The 18110-nt window shown below is 40.6% G+C and overlaps 2 protein-coding genes across 4 annotated transcripts; one reads left to right on the top strand and one right to left on the bottom strand.

Moving 5' to 3' along the window:
* Positions 1419–5762, bottom strand: LOC8060624 (protein UXT homolog). Of its 3 annotated transcripts, XM_021452379.1 has the most exons (7): positions 5440–5742; positions 4492–4631; positions 4154–4347; positions 3906–4010; positions 3257–3364; positions 1854–1908; positions 1419–1681 (listed from the first exon to the last, which is right to left on the bottom strand). In XM_021452379.1, the coding sequence occupies exons 3-7, from the start codon at positions 4285–4287 to the stop codon at positions 1610–1612; spliced, it is 474 nt and encodes a 157-aa protein (XP_021308054.1). In that variant the 5' UTR covers positions 4288–4347; positions 4492–4631; positions 5440–5742; the 3' UTR covers positions 1419–1609. The 3 variants fall into 3 exon arrangements, with proteins under 3 accessions (XP_021308054.1, XP_002460960.1, XP_021308053.1); XM_002460915.2 differs by lacking the exon at positions 4492–4631 and having other exon boundaries at positions 3906–4007; positions 5440–5762; XM_021452378.1 differs by lacking the exon at positions 4492–4631 and having other exon boundaries at positions 5440–5741.
* LOC8060623 (DNA mismatch repair protein MSH2) lies at positions 7367–17241 on the top strand. The gene is made up of 13 exons (XM_002463077.2): positions 7367–7700; positions 7802–7851; positions 7962–7994; positions 9395–10468; positions 10977–11528; positions 11610–11720; positions 11796–11885; positions 11965–12036; positions 13548–13658; positions 14474–14600; positions 15859–16058; positions 16179–16331; positions 16631–17241. Exons 1-13 carry the CDS (start codon positions 7646–7648, stop codon positions 16829–16831), a joined length of 2829 nt encoding a protein of 942 aa, XP_002463122.1. The 5' UTR covers positions 7367–7645; the 3' UTR covers positions 16832–17241.

Here is an 18110-nt window from a genome sequence, read left to right as displayed (position 1 = left end):
GTGCCACTACTATTCGCCTTGCGGTAGCTCTTAACAGCACGACTAAAACTGTGGCTGCCATGAACTTGGCGTGCGTCTTATCCTTAACTAAAATCGGACCGCTGAATCTAATTAACAGCCAGTCTCTCATCCGGCCCGGAGGTATCAGGTAAGTCCTCGGTGTGAACTGTAAAGCTAGGAGATGCAAAAACTTGCATCATCTGGAAGGACATGTACTGGCACCATGCCGCTTGCGTTGCTCCTGAAGATGCTAGCTAGCTGCGGCCGTTCCTCGTCGACTGGCCAGAGCAACGAAGCGAAGTAGCGAACACATACCCCGACACGCCCTGATCCTGGTCGTCTCTGACGATCCACGCGACGCCAGGATGCGCGTTATCGTGGTCGATCGCCTCGCCACGCCCGTTATTAAGCCCACAGCTGTGTCTGCTCTCAGAGATAGCAGCTGGAGCATCGGGCAACATCGATCGACACTGTATTGTACGTGTTCATCATGGGTGCCGCCTCACGTTGTCAGCTAGCCCTCACCCTCCTGTCTACCAGCCTCCTGCTGGCCAGCGCCGCGTCGTCCAGCGAAATGCTCATGACGACGAACCGGTTCCACTTCCACGCCTGGCGCGCGCCGCGCACAACCGGACCTACGCCAGCGCCGGTTCGAGGTGTACCGCCGGAACGTGGAGTACATCGAGGCCACGAACCGGCGCGGCGGGCTGTCGTACCAGCTCGGCGAGAACCAGTTCACCGACCTCACGAGAGAGGAGTTCCTGGCCGCGTACACCATGCCGCCGCCCGGGCAGGTAGGTGCTCGCGGCCCGCGACGACGAGGCCGTGGCGCGGCAGGTCGACGCCGCGCGCCACGCCACTCGACGAGGGCGGTCGCAACAGCACCCACGACTCGGGCGATGACGCTTTCGGCCAGGTCCCCTACAGCGTCGACTAGAGGGCCTGGGTTGCTGTGACTCCCATCAAGCACCAAATGACCTGTGGTACGTACGTGTCAGCAAAAGATGACGCCTTGTCCACGTGCCATGAACATGATACCTGCAGCATCCTGGTGACGACATGTCCTTGCACTGCACGCTCTTGCTGGGCGTTCGCGGCGGTGGCGTCGATCGAGAGCCAAGCTGCGGACGCCCAACAACGAGGCCGCGCTGGAGCGCGCCGTGGCGCAGCAGCCGGTCGTCGTGTCCATCAACGCCGTCACCTTCCAGCACTACAAGGGCGGGGTGCTGTCGGGCCCCTGCGACGCCGGAATCAACCACGCCGTCCCAGTGGTCGGGTACGGCGCCAGCGGCCAGAGGTAAGAACTCGTGGGGTGACGCGTGGGGCGAGAATGCTGCGGGTACGTGCGCATGGAGAGGCGCGTCGGGGTCACGGAAGGCTTGTGCGGCATCGCCAGCAGGCCGTACTATCCGGTGATGTGAGCTCGCCAAGGCAACGCAATGAAGACTTTAGAAATGTCGTAGTACGTCGTATCGTCAAAGAGATTGTTACTCTCGACACCTCAATAGTTTCAACTGCACGAGTTCATCAGAGATGAAGCCAGGTAGTTGTCATGTAAAAACGGAAGCGGCACACCAACCCCCTGCCCCAGTGACAGTGAGAACCAATTCTACCACGTATTCCTAGGCGATAACTCTTTCTCCGCTGGCAGCTGCAGCACTTCGCGGATACCTTCACATACCTGCGTGTGGAATTGGCAATAGCTAAGCAGTAGGGCAGAGTATTAGGAAGATAACAGCATATGCCAGAATGCAGCACTTATCATCTATGATGTACGGCATAGTGGAACACCTAGTCAATTATAATAATACATTGTACATTGTCAAAAAAAAATTATAATACGTTGTACATACCAACTTGATCTGTGCTTTTATGCTTGCGATGAGATGCGTGTATTCATCTATTTGCCTGCAAACGTGCAAGATTTCTAAGGTTAACATCTGAACAAATGCTGCTTCAGGGACATCTACGCAATTATATAACAGGATTAGAGTATTTAAACATCAGCCTATCAATAAATTTTAGTCATGGGAACCCAAAAATGCAGAAGGAAAGTGTTCAACCATAATAAACGAAACAAACACAGGATCAGGCAAAGAGACAAAAAATTATGATGCTAGAAGTCAAGCCTAAACAGTGAAGCTTCTATATAAGAAGCCTGATGTGTATGTGTTTCAAGAGTATAATGTGATGACTTATGAAATCAGACATCAGTGTACGCAAATATGAATGTTTGTTTGACTTGTATCTTTGATGCATTGCTCTACTACACTACACTCATTTGATTCTTTTTGTACATCATAATACTATTTCAGAATGGCAGAAATAGTTCTATGGATTGTCACAGCTAGAGCTAGGGTGCTCCTATGAACTATCTCATGACAGACAAGCATGATGGATCAATCTGACCATACGACACTTAAAGCAGCGTGAGTTCTACCTTCAAAATTTTGGGAACCATTTTATTTTGTCTGAATTTTAATTCAAACTAAGTAAATATGGTAATTATTGTGTCAATTTCTTTATATTCTAATACAATCTCTTTATATACAAAATTGAATGGCATAGGAAGATATTTAACGGACACACTTTTATAAAAATCAAATTACCCTCATAATGTGACACTATATCCATACATGGGTCTTCTTCATAGCAACATAAGGGCATATTTGCCTAGTAAACATAAACTCATCAAAGGTATCGTTGCTAATGCAAATACATGATCATTGGTAATAGTAGTGTAGCAGAGGGGGGCATCATGAATAACAGTGGTTTAGAATGCTAACAAATGACAGTGAAATTCGTTATTTATAAAATTAAAAGTCAGAGGCACAAGTAGCATGCCATGATCAGCTCTATGTTATGCTGCACATTCTACAGATGATGTCTGAGGAAGACAAGCTCCACAAAACCAAATACTTACATTTATTAGATGCTCACAAATCATAATTTTTTGCCAGGATTTAGAGCTAATATAGCAATATCTGCATCCTTTTTTTTTCTTTTCCTTAGGATCTAAAATCTGCATCTGTTTTTTCCATTGGAGCTAAAATCTGTATTTCCTACTAGATAAACTCACAAGTTATGATCCTTTTTTGGGTGTCAAGCACTGCATTGACCAGCAAGCACAAATTACCAGAATCTTTCCCAAACCTCAATAATCAATGTCATTTTTGATAACTCACTTTAACAGAACAGAATGCTGCACCGAAAAAATATATCATACTCAAAAAGTCGAACATCAGAATTGACTTACCTAGTCAACCTTGCCTCTCTTACAGATATGAACTGTAAAGCTTCTTGCCAAGTAAATTCCACATGAAAACCTAGACCAATGTCCACAAAAATATGTCTTGTATCTGGTCTGCAGAAATCATCACACAACAAGGAATTTTTAGATCTCAGCAGTTCATGAAAACTGGTTATAGACATATATATATCGACTTTATAACCCATGTTTCAAGAGAAGCGACATTGTTAGTTCCTTATTAAGTTTCCTCAACTATTCCACCTTTACGAACCTAAATAACAGCTTGTTAAAGAAAATAAGGTAAGACTGAAGTTAAAAGTAAAAAACTAGCTTGAGAGAAAATCGAGGCGATCAAGTTCCAGGTTTGATTCCTGTAACCTACAAATCAATGACCTCAATTATAAAACTGCTTGTTATAAAGTCTCTTTTCCATATGTGCTAACAGCCAAACACCTATTTCAGAACAGGGCAGTCATTGTACGTGCTATTTCAAATTTTCAGTCAGAAATAAAAGTAAGTCATAATCCAGACCTTCTGCATGTTTAGGGTATACCAGATATTTCAACTAAAAAGCTCGATCTATTTAATTGGGTAATGTAAACATTGTAAGCATTCTCTGGATTGGTTTAGAAGTGGTGAATGGGGCAAGGCTTACACTTCTGCTTGCATGTACACCTCCGAGCCTAGGTTGACCATGGACCGCATGCTGGTAACACCATTCCTCTCCAAATTTTCAATGTTCCTCTTCAAATCCAAGCTGCTTGGCATCCAGAAAAGCGCCATCATCAGAGCAAGTTGCAATAGACAAAGCTAATATGCTAGAGATAGGACCTGCAAATGTCCTACCACCAGAACCATGGAAAATCGGAATCGATTGACAGAAGAAAGTTTAGTGGGAGTTACAAGGTCTTCTGCTGCTCAAACACCTTGTCGCGCTGTGCGATGGCATTAGCAAGGTCAGGTTTCAACCGCTGGTCCACGAACTCCTCGAACTTCCTCACTTTCTCCTGTCGTGCCCACGCCTCTGCCGCAGCCATGGCCTGGCTAGTGGTAGTGGAACCAGGATTTTAGCAGGGTGTGCCTGTTCAATACACGATCTGGCAACAAAATATTAATCCTGTTCAGTATCATGGTTGTAATTATATTACATCCTACTGCTAAAGCAAAAGAATAAATAAATATTGTGGTGCAATTTGATGTTTCAGGTGTATGATGCATTTCTTAGAAGAAGATACACAAACCTCACTAGGGCATTTGATGATAGCCACAACCAAAGATCAATTCAGTTTTTAAGCAATACCGACTCTTATAAGTTAGACCTGCCTATATTTTCACACATTTGAAGAAGGAAAAGAGCATTGCTAGCGAATCGGTTCACACCCTACAAAAACATACATGTATGATGACCTGATGTTAATATGAAATTACAAACAAGACTGTAATCTAAAATTTGTGCTTTTTCACTTCTTGGAAGAGCATGTAACTAAAAGCACTACTCAACAATCAAATGCAATATAGAAAACTTTGTGCAAGTGAGCAATTCAAATAACAAGCCATATTGAGGAGTGTTATACAGATAATTAATAGTCTAACACTCCTACTTGGATACATGTACTGACAAAATATCATAAGCCTCAGACAATCTCAAAGCAAGGGCTGCAACAATCAGGTAGCAGACACCAAAATCTTCAACTAACTATTCTCATCTGAACTTATCTAATTTCTTGCTAAAGAGAAATAAAATCTGGAGACCGGTGGTCCTCATACCAGAACTGAGGGAACCGGAGAGGGAGATTCGTACCAATCTCAGACGCTATATTTTGCGGGCTTCTTCAGCCTGGGCGTTCGGTTTATTCGGTTTTCCTAAACTTTGATTTTCAAAAAATGAGCGCCGATCGGTTTGCAAAAATACCAGAAACCCACAACTTCGGTTTCGGTTTTTTAGTTCGGTTTTGCCAGAAACAGCAGAGCACAGGCACAAGCATTCAGAACTGATATCATTGACATCAAGTACAAATCGATGATAAATATTACACAGATGTAAATAGACAGTATAGAATACATTCATACAAAGTTCAACTATTAGAGCACTCTAGACTTGCAGTTCAGAGACCACACACATAGAAAACAAGCATCATCAGGCATAAAAAAACAGTAAAGAAAACAAGCTGGGCGTCGTAGACTCGTACAGTCGTACGCGTCGCGCCTGGGTGCGGGTGCGGGTGCGCCGAAGCCGCCGAGCGCCTGGGTGCGGCCGTGCGGGTGCGCCGAAGCCGCCGAGCGCCTGGGTGCCGCGTGGCGCGTGCCGCCTTGCGCCGAGCGCCGAGCGCCTGGGGGTGGCCGTGCAGGTGAGCCGTGCGCCGAGCGCCTGGGTGCGGGTGCGTGGCGTGCGCCGAACGCCTAGGTGCCGGGAGCGGGTGCGCCGAGCGCCGCACCGGCACGCCGCCGCCGCCGCCTCTGTTAGGGTTAGGAGAGGAGAGAGTTTTTTTTTTGAAACTGAGAGGAGAGAGTTGGGGACGAGAGGATCAGAGAAGGGAGACTCTGAGACTGAGAGTGAGAGACTGAGAAGGTGGGCTACTGGGCCGAGTCGGGGAACTGGGGAAGGCCGAAGGCCTGGCTGGCTAGTGGCTAGGCTACATTTGGGTTCTTCGGGGGTATTCGGTTCGAGCCTTATTTACTTCTATTTTTTTTTAATAAAAATAATAACATTTTCGTTTGTATTAAATAAATAATTTTAAATCATAAACTAACTAGACTCAAAAGAATTGTCTCGCAAATTATAAGTAAACTCTGTAATTAGTTATTTTTTTATTTATATTTAGTGCTCTATGTATGTGCCGTAAAATTCGATGTGACGAAGAATGTGAAAAAAATTGCAAAATATTTTGGAAACTAAACAAAGCCTCGGTGTCAAAGCGAAACCGAAGCCAAAGCCGAACACCGAACAATACAGAAACAAAAACCGACTGTTCGGTTCGGTTTCAGTTCAGTTCAGTTTGGTTCGGTGTTTGATTTTCAGTTAAAATGTGCCCAGGCTGATGCGGGCTCCATAAGTTTCATTTTAATTTAACTTAGATCGGTAAAAAAGAAAGGTCAGACACTATTGAATAACAGACACCATTTACATCCTAGATACATGAGACCATTCTCATAAAAAATATTTTATTTATGAACTTTAAGGTTGAGTGATTTTTTGAGATGTAAAATATGCACTTCTTTTATATTTGAGATAGAGAGTCACAATGGCTTTAAGAGTGAGGCTAGAGCAAAGCTGAAAAAATTGAGACTGAGCCAAACTCACATCCAACCCCGTGCTCCATGAGTCTCAAAATACTACTTCTGTCCTATTAAAAGTGTCTATTTACCTTTACACTTCTTGTCTGACTGTTCATCTTATTTTATTTTTTATATAAATAATAAAATAAATAAATCACTATTAAAGCATCTTTAATAATAAAATATGTCATAACAAAAAATAATATTTATATAAAAAATGAATAAGATGAACGTTCAAATAAAAAAATTAAAAGTTAAAAACGACACTTTCAATGAAACGGAGGGAGTAAACCTTATATGTAAAATTTAAATTTATTCTCAAATATTTCTCACTTCCTAGAAGATCTTTCTCTTCTCAGAATATGATTTTTAAATATATCTCTATTTCTGTTTTATAGATATTTTCTAGTTACATCTCTATTTTATATTTCTATCTATCTCCCAAATCACACTTTCTTTTTGGAACAATATTCTCGTGTCACTAAGACTAATATAACATTAGACCATCTCTAAGAGTATTTATAATCTTCACTTTCTAAATCATTATTTAGAGACTTATTTTGATAAATATCATTTTTTTATATTTTTTTACTTTTGAACAACTTTTCTATATCTTGTGCGTTCTTTAGAAGAGTCATTCTCGTCTTCTATTTTTAACTAATGAAAAAATTTAGAATAGAAAATGACTATATTTATATAACTATTTAGATAAGTTGTTGAATTAAAATCTTTATTCTTAACATTTAACATTTAAGAAAGGAACCGAGAGTAGCTTGGAGTTGCTTTTAAATATTTAAATACTTTGGGAGGAACCTTGATTACACCGCCGCAACCCCCGACGCTCCGATCCACCCCATCACCATTCCCCACGAAAGCCCCGAGACTCCGCGCGCGAAACCCTCGAGGCTCCGCGCGCCGAAGCCCCATTTCTCGCCGCGGGACGGCGGGAGACCCATCCCCCACCCTACGGCCCACGCGCGCGCCTGTATAAACCCTAAAGGCCTAAACCCCCGCCTTTTCCCGCCACCCGTGCGCATTTCGCCGAGCACATCGCCCGCACCCCGCACCACCACTGCCACCATCACAACCTTAGCGCACCGGGTGGCGAACGGCCGGACTATGGAGGGCGACGACTTCACGCCGGAGGGCGGCAAGCTCCCCGAGTTCAAGCTAGGTCCGTGCGCTCGCGCGCGCCACACCGTCCTTGGTTTTTTTTAGATCCGTCGGGTCACTCATTCCTCTTTATTCTGTCTTATTTTTCTTGTGGCCGGACAGATGCGAGACAAGCGCAGGGTTTCATCTCCTTCTTCAAGAGGCTGCCGCAGGTGCGCTCCCTCGATTTCACCTTTTGGGCCTCAGTTTCGGGCGATTATTTTTGAGAGTCTTTTTTGTTGGCTGATTTATTTCCCTTCCCTTTTCCTTTTTGGTCTGGCAGGATCCCCGGGCCGTTCGTCTCTTCGACCGCAGGGTAAATGATTCCAATACATGTGGATATGAACCTTTTTTTTGTTTATCATATCACGAGCAATAGGATGAACTTGAGAAATGGGGGGAAATGGCTCTAGTACTGTTGTTACTGTTAGAAAATATGGACAGTCGCGCCTTTTATTGTCACCTGATAAGTGAACATGTAGATTGCAGATGATTCATTAAACAGCGACGATAATGTTAGTTCAATTTGCTTGACAGTCTGTGTACCATATGAGTTGTTCTCATCCATATTTTTTTTATCCAATAGGATTGTGCCCTGCTTGAAAGTGCGTTTAAAGAAATGAAATTGTTTCCTTAGAGAGAAAATGGTTATTATAGGACTCCAATCATTATGGATTCTCTCAAATAGGACTCTAAATATTTGTTTCTTCCAAATAGGACTCTAAACATTGTTCGTAAGCTATTATGACATTTTAATACAATTAACCATGTTTTAAGTCCTAAATACATGTATTTGGCCATGACATGACTCTTTTGTCCCTAGACCTTACTAACGTGGTCTGTTTGTGTTTGAACCCTGCAAGTGTAAAAGGTGAAGAGTGCAGGATGACTAGCTATATCCTGTTCAATTCACCATACACCTGATATTCAATTTGGCTTCATTTATTCAGAGCACGTATATGAGTTAACACTTAACAAACGCATGTCATGGTTAGATTGTGCCCTCAGGCAGTCGGTGAACTTGGTGCCGAGTGAGCTCGGGGTCTCGGGCCGCACGGGCGCCGGGTCGCCGGCCCTGGTAGCGACGAGCCGCAACGAGCGCTGGGGTGCAGGGTTGCCCCTTCTGTATGGTCGGCCATGGCCATGGTCAGAGCTCGAACTTGTGTAGTCGACAGCGAGGAAGAAACGTATGACAAAGACACAGGTCGACTGGAGGTGCGGCGACGGAGGACCACGTTAGTAAGGCCTAGGGGCAAAAGAGTCATGCCATGGCCAAATACATGTATTTAGGACTTAAAACATGGTTCATTGTATTAAAATGTCACTAGAGCTTACAAACAATGTTTGAAGTCCTATTTGGGAGAAACAAATATTTGCAGTTCTATTTGGGAGAAGCACAACGATTGGAGTCCTATAATAGCCATTTTCTCTTCCTTAGAAGGGGGCATAAACATATAGAAAAAAGAAATTTTGTGAAATTCATGCAGATATAAGATGACATTTCTTCTAGACTTATTTCTAATATGGGACACTCTTTTCTGCATTCAATATGCATGCCAAAACTATCTTGCACTATAGCATTCACTACTGTTGAGGGATACTGCATCCAGGTAGAGTTAAATCAAGCTGTTTTTTCCTTTGTGAATTTAATTCCTATGTGTGTCAACCTTCCACTGTAAAATGGCATGCTATAACTAGTGCTCAAACGTTGTTCAGGATTATTACACTGCCCATGGCGAGAATGCTACGTTTATTGCAAGGACATACTACCACACAATGTCTGCCTTGCGTCAATTAGGTAGCAGCTCTGATGGAATATCAAGTGTTAGTGTGAGCAAGGCTATGTTTGAGACCATTGCCCGCAACATTTTGTTGGAAAGGACTGACTGTACATTAGAGCTCTATGAGGGAAGTGGGTCAAACTGGAGGTTAACAAAGTCTGGAACACCTGGAAATATTGGTAGTTTTGAAGACCTTCTATTTGCAAACAACGACATGCAAGATTCACCAGTCATTGTTGCTTTGTTTCCAGTGTGTCGGGAAAGTCAGCTGTATGTAGGGCTTAGTTTTTTGGATATGACCAATAGGAAGCTTGGGTTGGCTGAGTTCCCCGAAGATAGCCGATTCACAAATGTTGAATCAGCTCTTGTTGCATTAGGTTGCAAGGAGTGTCTTCTCTCAGAAGATTGTGAAAAATCCATTGATCTGAATCCCCTTCGAGACGCCATTAGTAATTGTAATGTTCTGTTGACTGTGAAAAAGAAGGCTGACTTCAAATCCAGGGATCTTGCACAAGATCTTGGTAGAATAATCAGGGGTTCTGTTGAGCCTGTACGTGATCTGCTATCTCAGTTTGACTATGCTCTTGGTCCCCTTGGAGCTCTTTTATCGTATGCAGAGTTGCTAGCAGATGATACTAACTATGGAAATTACACAATTGAGAAGTACAATTTGAACTGCTACATGCGACTTGATTCTGCTGCAGTGCGAGCATTAAACATTTCAGAAAGGAAAACTGATGTAAACAAGAACTTCAGTTTGTTTGGTTTGATGAACAGAACCTGTACTGTTGGGATGGGAAAAAGATTGCTTAACAGATGGCTGAAACAACCTCTATTAGATGTTAATGAAATTAATAACCGATTAGACATGGTTCAGGCTTTTGTAGAAGACCCAGAGCTTCGTCAGGGACTCAGGCAACAACTTAAAAGGATATCAGATATTGATCGTCTAACACATGCTCTCCGAAAGAAATCAGCTACTCTGCAGCCTGTTGTTAAGCTTTACCAGGTTACTGCTGCAACCTACTGTTATCTTATTTTAATGACTTTGCAAAGATAATTATTTGCCTGAAAATGTATTTGAATATACAGTAATATTGGTTACTAGCTGCTAGTGTAAGGCTAGTAACATTTAATGAATGGAGTGCACTGAACCTTTTAGCACTCCCTTGAATTCCAAATGTAGGTCCCTTTAGAATCCTAGTTGGTCAGTTTTTTTTTTATAACTTGGCCAATCAATATATAGGAATCTATATGGATTGACTACACATAGTTGATGTTACTAGAATAATCATGTAAAATACTTTCATAATATGTAACAGTCTAATTGTTATGCTGGAGACTGTTGTTGTCCTAGACCTACATTTTGAATCACAAGGAATGCTTATGTCTGTGTATTTCTGCATAACTTTTGAGGAAACAGAGTAGAATTAGGTTTCTTAAACAAGGGCAACACCTCCTAAGATGCATACCTTTTACCACAAATTTGTTAACCCATTTACTTATCGGTTTTGCAGTCCTGTTGCAGAATCTCATACATCAAGGGCATTCTTGAGCAATATAATGGCCAATTTTCCACATTGATAAGGTCAAAGTTTCTTGAACCATTAGAAGAATGGATGGCAGAGGATCGATTTGGTCGGTTTTCTTCTCTTGTTGAGACAACTATTGATCTTGGTCAGCTGGAGAATGGAGAGTACAGAATATCTCCTCTATATTCTTCTGACTTGGGTGTACTAAAGGATGAGCTTTCTGTGGTTGAAAATCACATAAATAATCTGCACGTGGATACAGCTAGTGATCTGGATCTTTCTGTTGATAAGCAACTGAAGCTAGAAAAGGGACCTCTTGGACATGTGTTCAGAATGTCAAAGAAAGAGGAGCAGAAAGTCAGGAAGAAGCTCACTGGCAGCTACTTAATCATAGAAACTCGTAAAGATGGTGTAAAGTTCACAAGTTCTAAGCTGAAAAAGCTAAGTGATCAATACCAGGCTCTGTTTGCTGAGTACACAAGTTGTCAGAAAAAGGTGGTTGGTGATGTAGTGAGGGTTTCAGGCTCCTACTCGGAGGTACACTAAGATAATTATCTTAGCTTCATAGTTTATTTTTTCTCTGTACAGATTGGGATAAATCTTCAATTCTTGGTGCAGGTATTTGAAAATTTTGCTGCAGTTCTGTCGGAGTTGGATGTTTTACAAAGTTTTGCTGATTTAGCAACTAGTTGCCCAGTTCCTTATGTTAGGCCAGACATCACAGTGTCGGTAAGAAACACTTCCTGGAACTCCTTTAAAATGACAAATTTCGAAAGTGGCTCTAAACTTGAGAACACATTGCAGGATGAAGGAGATATTGTTCTACTAGGTAGCAGACATCCTTGTCTAGAGGCACAAGATGGTGTTAACTTTATACCCAATGATTGCACTCTTGTAAGTTCCCTGTGATATGATATTTGCAATTGCAGCACTTAATTACTGAAGTTAGTGACTGTTTGATGGCCCTAAATAGGTGAGAGGGAAAAGTTGGTTTCAGATCATCACTGGGCCAAACATGGGAGGAAAATCCACATTTATAAGACAGGTTAGATTGCAGTTTCGTGGTAATTTTTTTGATGAACCACTCAAGGAATTTATTTATATGCATTTTATCCAAAGACATGGAGGTGGCAATTTCTTATCTTTCTGGTACTATATGTATTACCTCTCTTTATTAACATAACGTCCTAGAATGCGTTCATTCAAACTTCTCTAGGGACCACGTAAAGCTATTTGTATTGATAACACGGAAGTAATGTCAAATTTGTTGTGTGTGTGTGTGTGTGTGTTGCCATATGTGTATAAAAAGCTGTGATCAAAGTTTCACATTGGTGGCCATGCCTATGTCCGTAATACATTTACATACAGAGGGAGTATATGACCACTATTCCTCTTGTAGTATAACATTTGTGGCAACCAAAGTTTGACCATCAGAAAGTATTTCTTAAATACAAACCAATTGCAACCACTTTTGTACCACAAACTTGTCATATGATTAGACCAATTGTTTGTCAAAGACAACAAAGTTTGAGTTTTGAATATGTGTGTTCCACTGTTCCTTATATTTTGCTATAGAGGGAGTATGATCAATGATTCATGCATACGAGTGTGAATAATTAACATTTATTTTCAGTTATGGAAAATTTCACTTATAGTTGTTTACTAAATTTAGTAGAGCTCTCCATCTCCACTTCCACTACAAAAATACATACTTAAAACATATGTGCACTTAAATGTGTAAATATGTAAATTTATTGCTACACTTGGATCCACATCTTATGTGCTGTTCCATTCTTATACCCATATATATTGAACTGCAAGTTGTCTCTCTGTGTGTGTTCGGGTCTAAGTATGGCTCTTCTCCTGCAATTAATACAGTGATAGACAGCTCTCCTGCGTGTTTGAGAAAAAAAAGTATTTCACCACTACTACCCTGTATGCATAATGCAATCATTACAATGCAATGGTATTATAGTAAAGAGTTTGTGTATTTTCAAAAAAAAAAGAGTTTGTGTACTTGATGCTCCATGATATGTTCTTCTGTTTAGCCATGTGGGGTGACTTATTGAGTAGTTGTATCCATACGTATTTGATCCAAGAACTTCACACAAGCAGATGGATTGCCCAGAAATTAAATTCTTCATGATTGCTAAAGAAGGGTTTTGTTAGAACCCAAAGTGTTGCTGGAACAAAGTCAGTTGTATGAGCATGTATATGTGACTCTTGATATACTCTTTGAAAAGTTGATGGTAAACGAGGTCTGTTATCCCAAGAATCCAGTAAAGAGTTTGAGCATTGTTCTATAACTCTTTGATCAATGTGTTTGGAAAAACTGAAAGCAAATAGTTTGATTCAATTGGAGTGAATTTGGGCATGTTAAACATACTTTGTGAAGTTCCTCCATGTTCTAGCTCCATCTTCTAATTCTTAGATGTTGGCTACTGAATTTAATATATATTTCTCAAACATATTATTTGAAACAACTAATAATACCTTTTGTTGCTTACATTTCTTCATTTATCAGTTTGTCTCAATTAATTTTCATATGGGAATCAGGTTGGTGTAAATGTCTTGATGGCGCAAGTTGGTTCCTTTGTACCTTGTGATCAAGCAAGTGTTAGTGTGAGAGATTGTATTTTTGCTCGTGTTGGTGCTGGTGATTGCCAAGTAAGTTGGTTTGATCATGAAAGTATTTTGTTCTTAAGTTTATATTGGAAATGCCCTTTTGTTCTTATTTAAACTTCTGTTGCAATAACAATTACCATATAGTCTATAGTGTTCTCTTGCTTTAGCTACTCATACTTGTACAAATGTTGCAAATCAAAGATGCAAACGAGCAGTGTTCATCTTCCTTTAATATAGTGATGCACAGTCCTTGTGTGTTCGAGAGAGAAAAAAAAAAGATGCAAATGATCATGATAAAGCAACATGAACTAGATGAATGGCACATTTGCTATATTAGCCAAGTCTATTTCTTTCTGAAGAATGAAAAATTGTTTATTTTTTCTTGAACTGCCATGTGGGCTGCTCTTCATTATATTAGGAAGGAGAAGAACAAAGTACACAAGCTGGATAAATCTAGCAAAAACAAGACTCAACCCCCCCCCCCCCCCCCATGCCAAGCGGTCAACACACTCACGTAGGGATCAGAACAACAGCTCACACTCTCCCTACAGCTCCTAGGAAGAGATTCAAGCCAGTAGCTCCTCATGTGTGTAATTTTTCACTTTTTTTGAACGAAAATGGCAGGAGCTCTGCCTTTCAATTAGGCGAGGAAAGAGTTCAAAACACAATTACACGTTGATCCCACAGCCCAAAGGGTCCAATAACAAAACACTTCTTTTTAAATTTAAGGGATAATGATGGCAAGGTCTTTTCTCATAGTAAGATGAAACTTTCTGTTACTTTTAAGCAAGCATTAAATTTATATACTTCTGCAACGAAGGATGTCGTAAACTGTTTTGTTTAAATTTATTTGGCAGCTTCATGGTGTATCAACTTTTATGCAAGAAATGCTTGAAACAGCATCCATCCTAAAAGGCGCCTCTGATAAATCTCTTATAATTATTGATGAGCTTGGACGTGGAACTTCTACCTATGATGGATTTGGTCAGTGTTGTACTGTTGTATACCTTTTCATGTTTTTTCTCTTACAAGTTTGTTAATCATCTTTCCTTTTGTTTCTTTTTAGCATTCATAGACTACCATCTGTGTTACTTCTAGACTATATTGAATTATTGACTTTTAAATAGTGTTGGTATTAGAATTAGAATTGAAGCTGGAAATTTGCATACTTCTAAGCTCATTCTACTAGCATTGCATATATTATACTTTGTACCTGGTTAGATACATCTCTTGGACCAAAAAATTAAGTAATTCCCTGTACCCTTGCACTTGCTGATAAATGTTCCATTTACCAGAGGTAATTGGTCGGTTGCTGCTGTTAATCAGACCCACCACCCTGATCTGGAAAATAAAATTCTGTATTCCTTTTAAATTGTTTTGAATTAAAACCTAGAACAAAGGAGCATATACATCGTCGGTGTTTCTTTTTGGTTATGTAACAGTGCTGCAATTTGAAGTTAATCATCAGTGAATGGCGCATTGCATGGAATGGAGCTTCTGTACAGATAAAAATAAACAAATAGTTTTTGGGCAAAACTGTATTTTGTGTATTTGCTTGCTTCCCTCTATGTCTAGTCGTGCTATTCTTGATTTTGGATGCAGTTAACAACCTGCTGCATGAAACAATGCCAACAATTTCTTAGTGTAATCATTCGTTGGTACCTGCATGCATAGCATGAATCTTGCTACATTCACATTCATTGGCATCTCAAATCTCCTATTGCCTGTAATACAGAATGCTAGAATGGTGTCTTATGGTGGCCTTCATATTAAAAGCCAAGGTCCACTTGTCTGTCATACCAAACCTGTGGACAGTTTTTGGATTATTTGATCATGATCTACTAGCTTTATTCTAATCGGGTCTACACAAAAGAGTTGGACCAAGTGGGCTAACTTTGTTAATCCTAGATTATGTTAACCAAATTAGCTGAACACATGTACTGAACACTGTCATCATTTGGGCCTCGTGTGGTGTGGCATGCAATCTCATGCTTCAATCAACCAAAAATAGTTTTAGTTTGTTGTATTTATCCACTTTTGCTGTCATTATAAGCATGCAAATCTACTTTTTATACGCATCACTGGATGAAACTAGCAATTACCATTTTTGATTGAGTACCTCTTTTTACAACCTTGGTTACCTGCTGCAATGCACTGACTTCCAGACAACTGGAACTTTTAATTCTCATTTAAGATTGAACCTCTAACTCTCATTTGAGATTGATATATTATTTGTTATCAGGTCTTGCATGGGCTATCTGTGAGCATCTTATGGAAGTGACTCGAGCACCTACCTTGTTTGCCACCCATTTCCATGAATTAACTGCATTAGCACATAAAAATGATGATGAGCACCAACGCGTTTCAAATATCGGAATTGCAAATTATCATGTGGGTGCTCACATAGACCCATCAAGTCGGAAGTTAACTATGCTTTACAAGGTATGTCACGATGTGAAATTCTTATCCACATTTATTGTTACAGAAACAAGTTGGCATTATTGGTTTGCCAAACGATGCCTCCAGATCTTCTATTACATTGTTTCCCTGTTCGTGTTGTAGGTTGAACCTGGTGCATGCGACCAAAGTTTTGGCATTCATGTTGCAGAATTTGCTAATTTTCCAGAAGCTGTTGTTGCCCTTGCAAAGAGCAAAGCAGCAGAGTTAGAAGACTTCTCTACTACACCTACCTTTTCTGATGATTCAAAAGACGAGGTATATGCAGCTAAAAATTTCGAGCTAAATGCTATGGGTTCTGATATGAATTAAAATGCATATGCTTCCTCCCGTCCCATGTGAGCGATCTTACCATAAAGAAGATGAATAGTGGATTCAGAATTCAACAAAACTGACAGTAGTACATTTTTGGAGTTTTTATGGCCATATGTGCAATTATGGTAAAATTACTTTCATCTGCTGCACAGTTTATGGGAGCTTCATGCATATGTTATCTTTCTTACCCATACTGTGCTGAAACTCAAACCTCTTTCTAAGCTAGCTAGTGTTCTGTGCAGGTTGGATCAAAGCGCAAGAGGGTATTTAGCCCAGATGACGTCACCAGAGGAGCTGCTCGGGCTCGGCTTTTCCTTGAGGATTTCGCTGCATTGCCTGTGGATGAGATGGATAGGAGCAAAATCGTGGAGATGGTCACCAAAATGAAAAGTGATTTGCAGAAAGATGCGGCTGACAATCCTTGGCTTCAGCAGTTCTTCTGAAGCTAATTAATCCCAGCGTGGATGCAGATTTCTTTAAGGCTAAACCATAAGAGAACCTCACTGATGCTAGGATCTCCTGATCCATTTTGTTAATATAGGCATCAGCGATGTACTCTAGTCTTCAGGCTTAGCACAAGTAGTAGGTTTTCCAAGTCATCATGCGCACTGCAACAGAGAACCATGTGCATATGTAACGCGGTAGTGTTGCTGCTCTTGCATACCGATCGGCTGCAGTACTCTGTTCTGCCGTGTCTGTGATTGCACGCCGTCGTGTGCAGCTGTGAAATCTGCTGTGCCACTCTCGTCGAAGCTTGAAGTTTATCCACGTCTATTGCTATGCTGCTTGTCTAGCAAATTTCTTGCAGTGCAAATAGGGATGATAGTTTATTGTGGAGCTTATTGGGATTTTATCGACGATGATCTCACAAGTCACAACGGTCTTTATTCAACTTTTCAACCCAGAACGTGATACGCAATTACGCATCGTATTGAACTCAAAACCTCTACCGTTGTTTTGTCAATGCATACTCCCTCCGGTGAATTTCAGACATCCTGTTTGATCATCTGTCTCATTCAAAATTTTTACATAAATATTATATATTTTGTTAAGACCTATTTTATCATTAGAGATACTTTACTAATGATTTATTTATGTTATAATTTATATAAAATTTTTGAATAAGACGAACAGTCAAACATGATTTCTAAAAGTTAAAAACGTCACTCTTTTTAGGACGGAGGGAGTGTAAATGCGATGGTTTATCTTCTGTGCAGTGTTTGGATCGGGATATGGATATGGAGAGAATATTGTATCTGAACCATTCAGTCTTCACACTTCATTTAATCTTGGCTATTCATTTATTTTCATTTCTCTATTTCACCCCTTATATATCCTAATATTCAAACGCCACCCTAGATAGAACTAAAAAAAAGAAAAACAAGACAAATAAACAACGAACACATGTATAGAGCACCATACTTAATGACCTAATCTCTCCGCGCTCCTTGGATCAACATCATGTGGTCCAGATTAGAGTTTGCACAGTTTGTATGGGAGATAAGTTTGCACTAGATCCGTTGTCTAATTACCAAGTCTCCAGGTAAAATCAAAGTGTAATATGTCTAAAACCTACACATAAAACAAGATCACATTTTAGTCTCTTCACTTCATATCCACACAACCATACATTTGAGTTCTGTTTGGAACGTAGAAATTTTGTAAGAATCACGCATAAATTTTACAAGAATCAATTTTTATTTTTATAGGAAAAAAATGCAG

Source organism: Sorghum bicolor, chromosome 2 (genome assembly GCF_000003195.3).
Source record: "Sorghum bicolor cultivar BTx623 chromosome 2, Sorghum_bicolor_NCBIv3, whole genome shotgun sequence".
Lineage (NCBI taxonomy): Eukaryota > Viridiplantae > Streptophyta > Magnoliopsida > Poales > Poaceae > Sorghum > Sorghum bicolor.
Note: the sequence above shows the minus strand (reverse complement) of the source record. Positions and strands in the feature narration are given on the sequence as shown.

Bases quoted from the DNA above. Each gene is read 5' to 3' on its own strand.
- LOC8060624 (XM_021452379.1), bottom strand. From the start codon at position 4,287: ATGGCTGCGGCAGAGGCGTGGGCACGACAGGAGAAAGTGAGGAAGTTC. The intron at 3,365-3,905 runs GTAAGCCTTGCC...TGATTTCTGCAG, and splicing joins GTGTACATGCAAGCAGAAGT to ACCAGATACAAGACATATTT. The intron at 1,682-1,853 runs GTATGTACAACG...TTCCACACGCAG, and splicing joins TAAAAGCACAGATCAAGTTG to GTATGTGAAGGTATCCGCGA.
- LOC8060623 (XM_002463077.2), top strand. From the start codon at position 7,646: ATGGAGGGCGACGACTTCACGCCGGAGGGCGGCAAGCTCCCCGAGTTC. The intron at 10,469-10,976 runs GTTACTGCTGCA...TCGGTTTTGCAG, and splicing joins CTGTTGTTAAGCTTTACCAG to TCCTGTTGCAGAATCTCATA. The intron at 11,886-11,964 runs GTAAGTTCCCTG...GGCCCTAAATAG, and splicing joins TACCCAATGATTGCACTCTT to GTGAGAGGGAAAAGTTGGTT.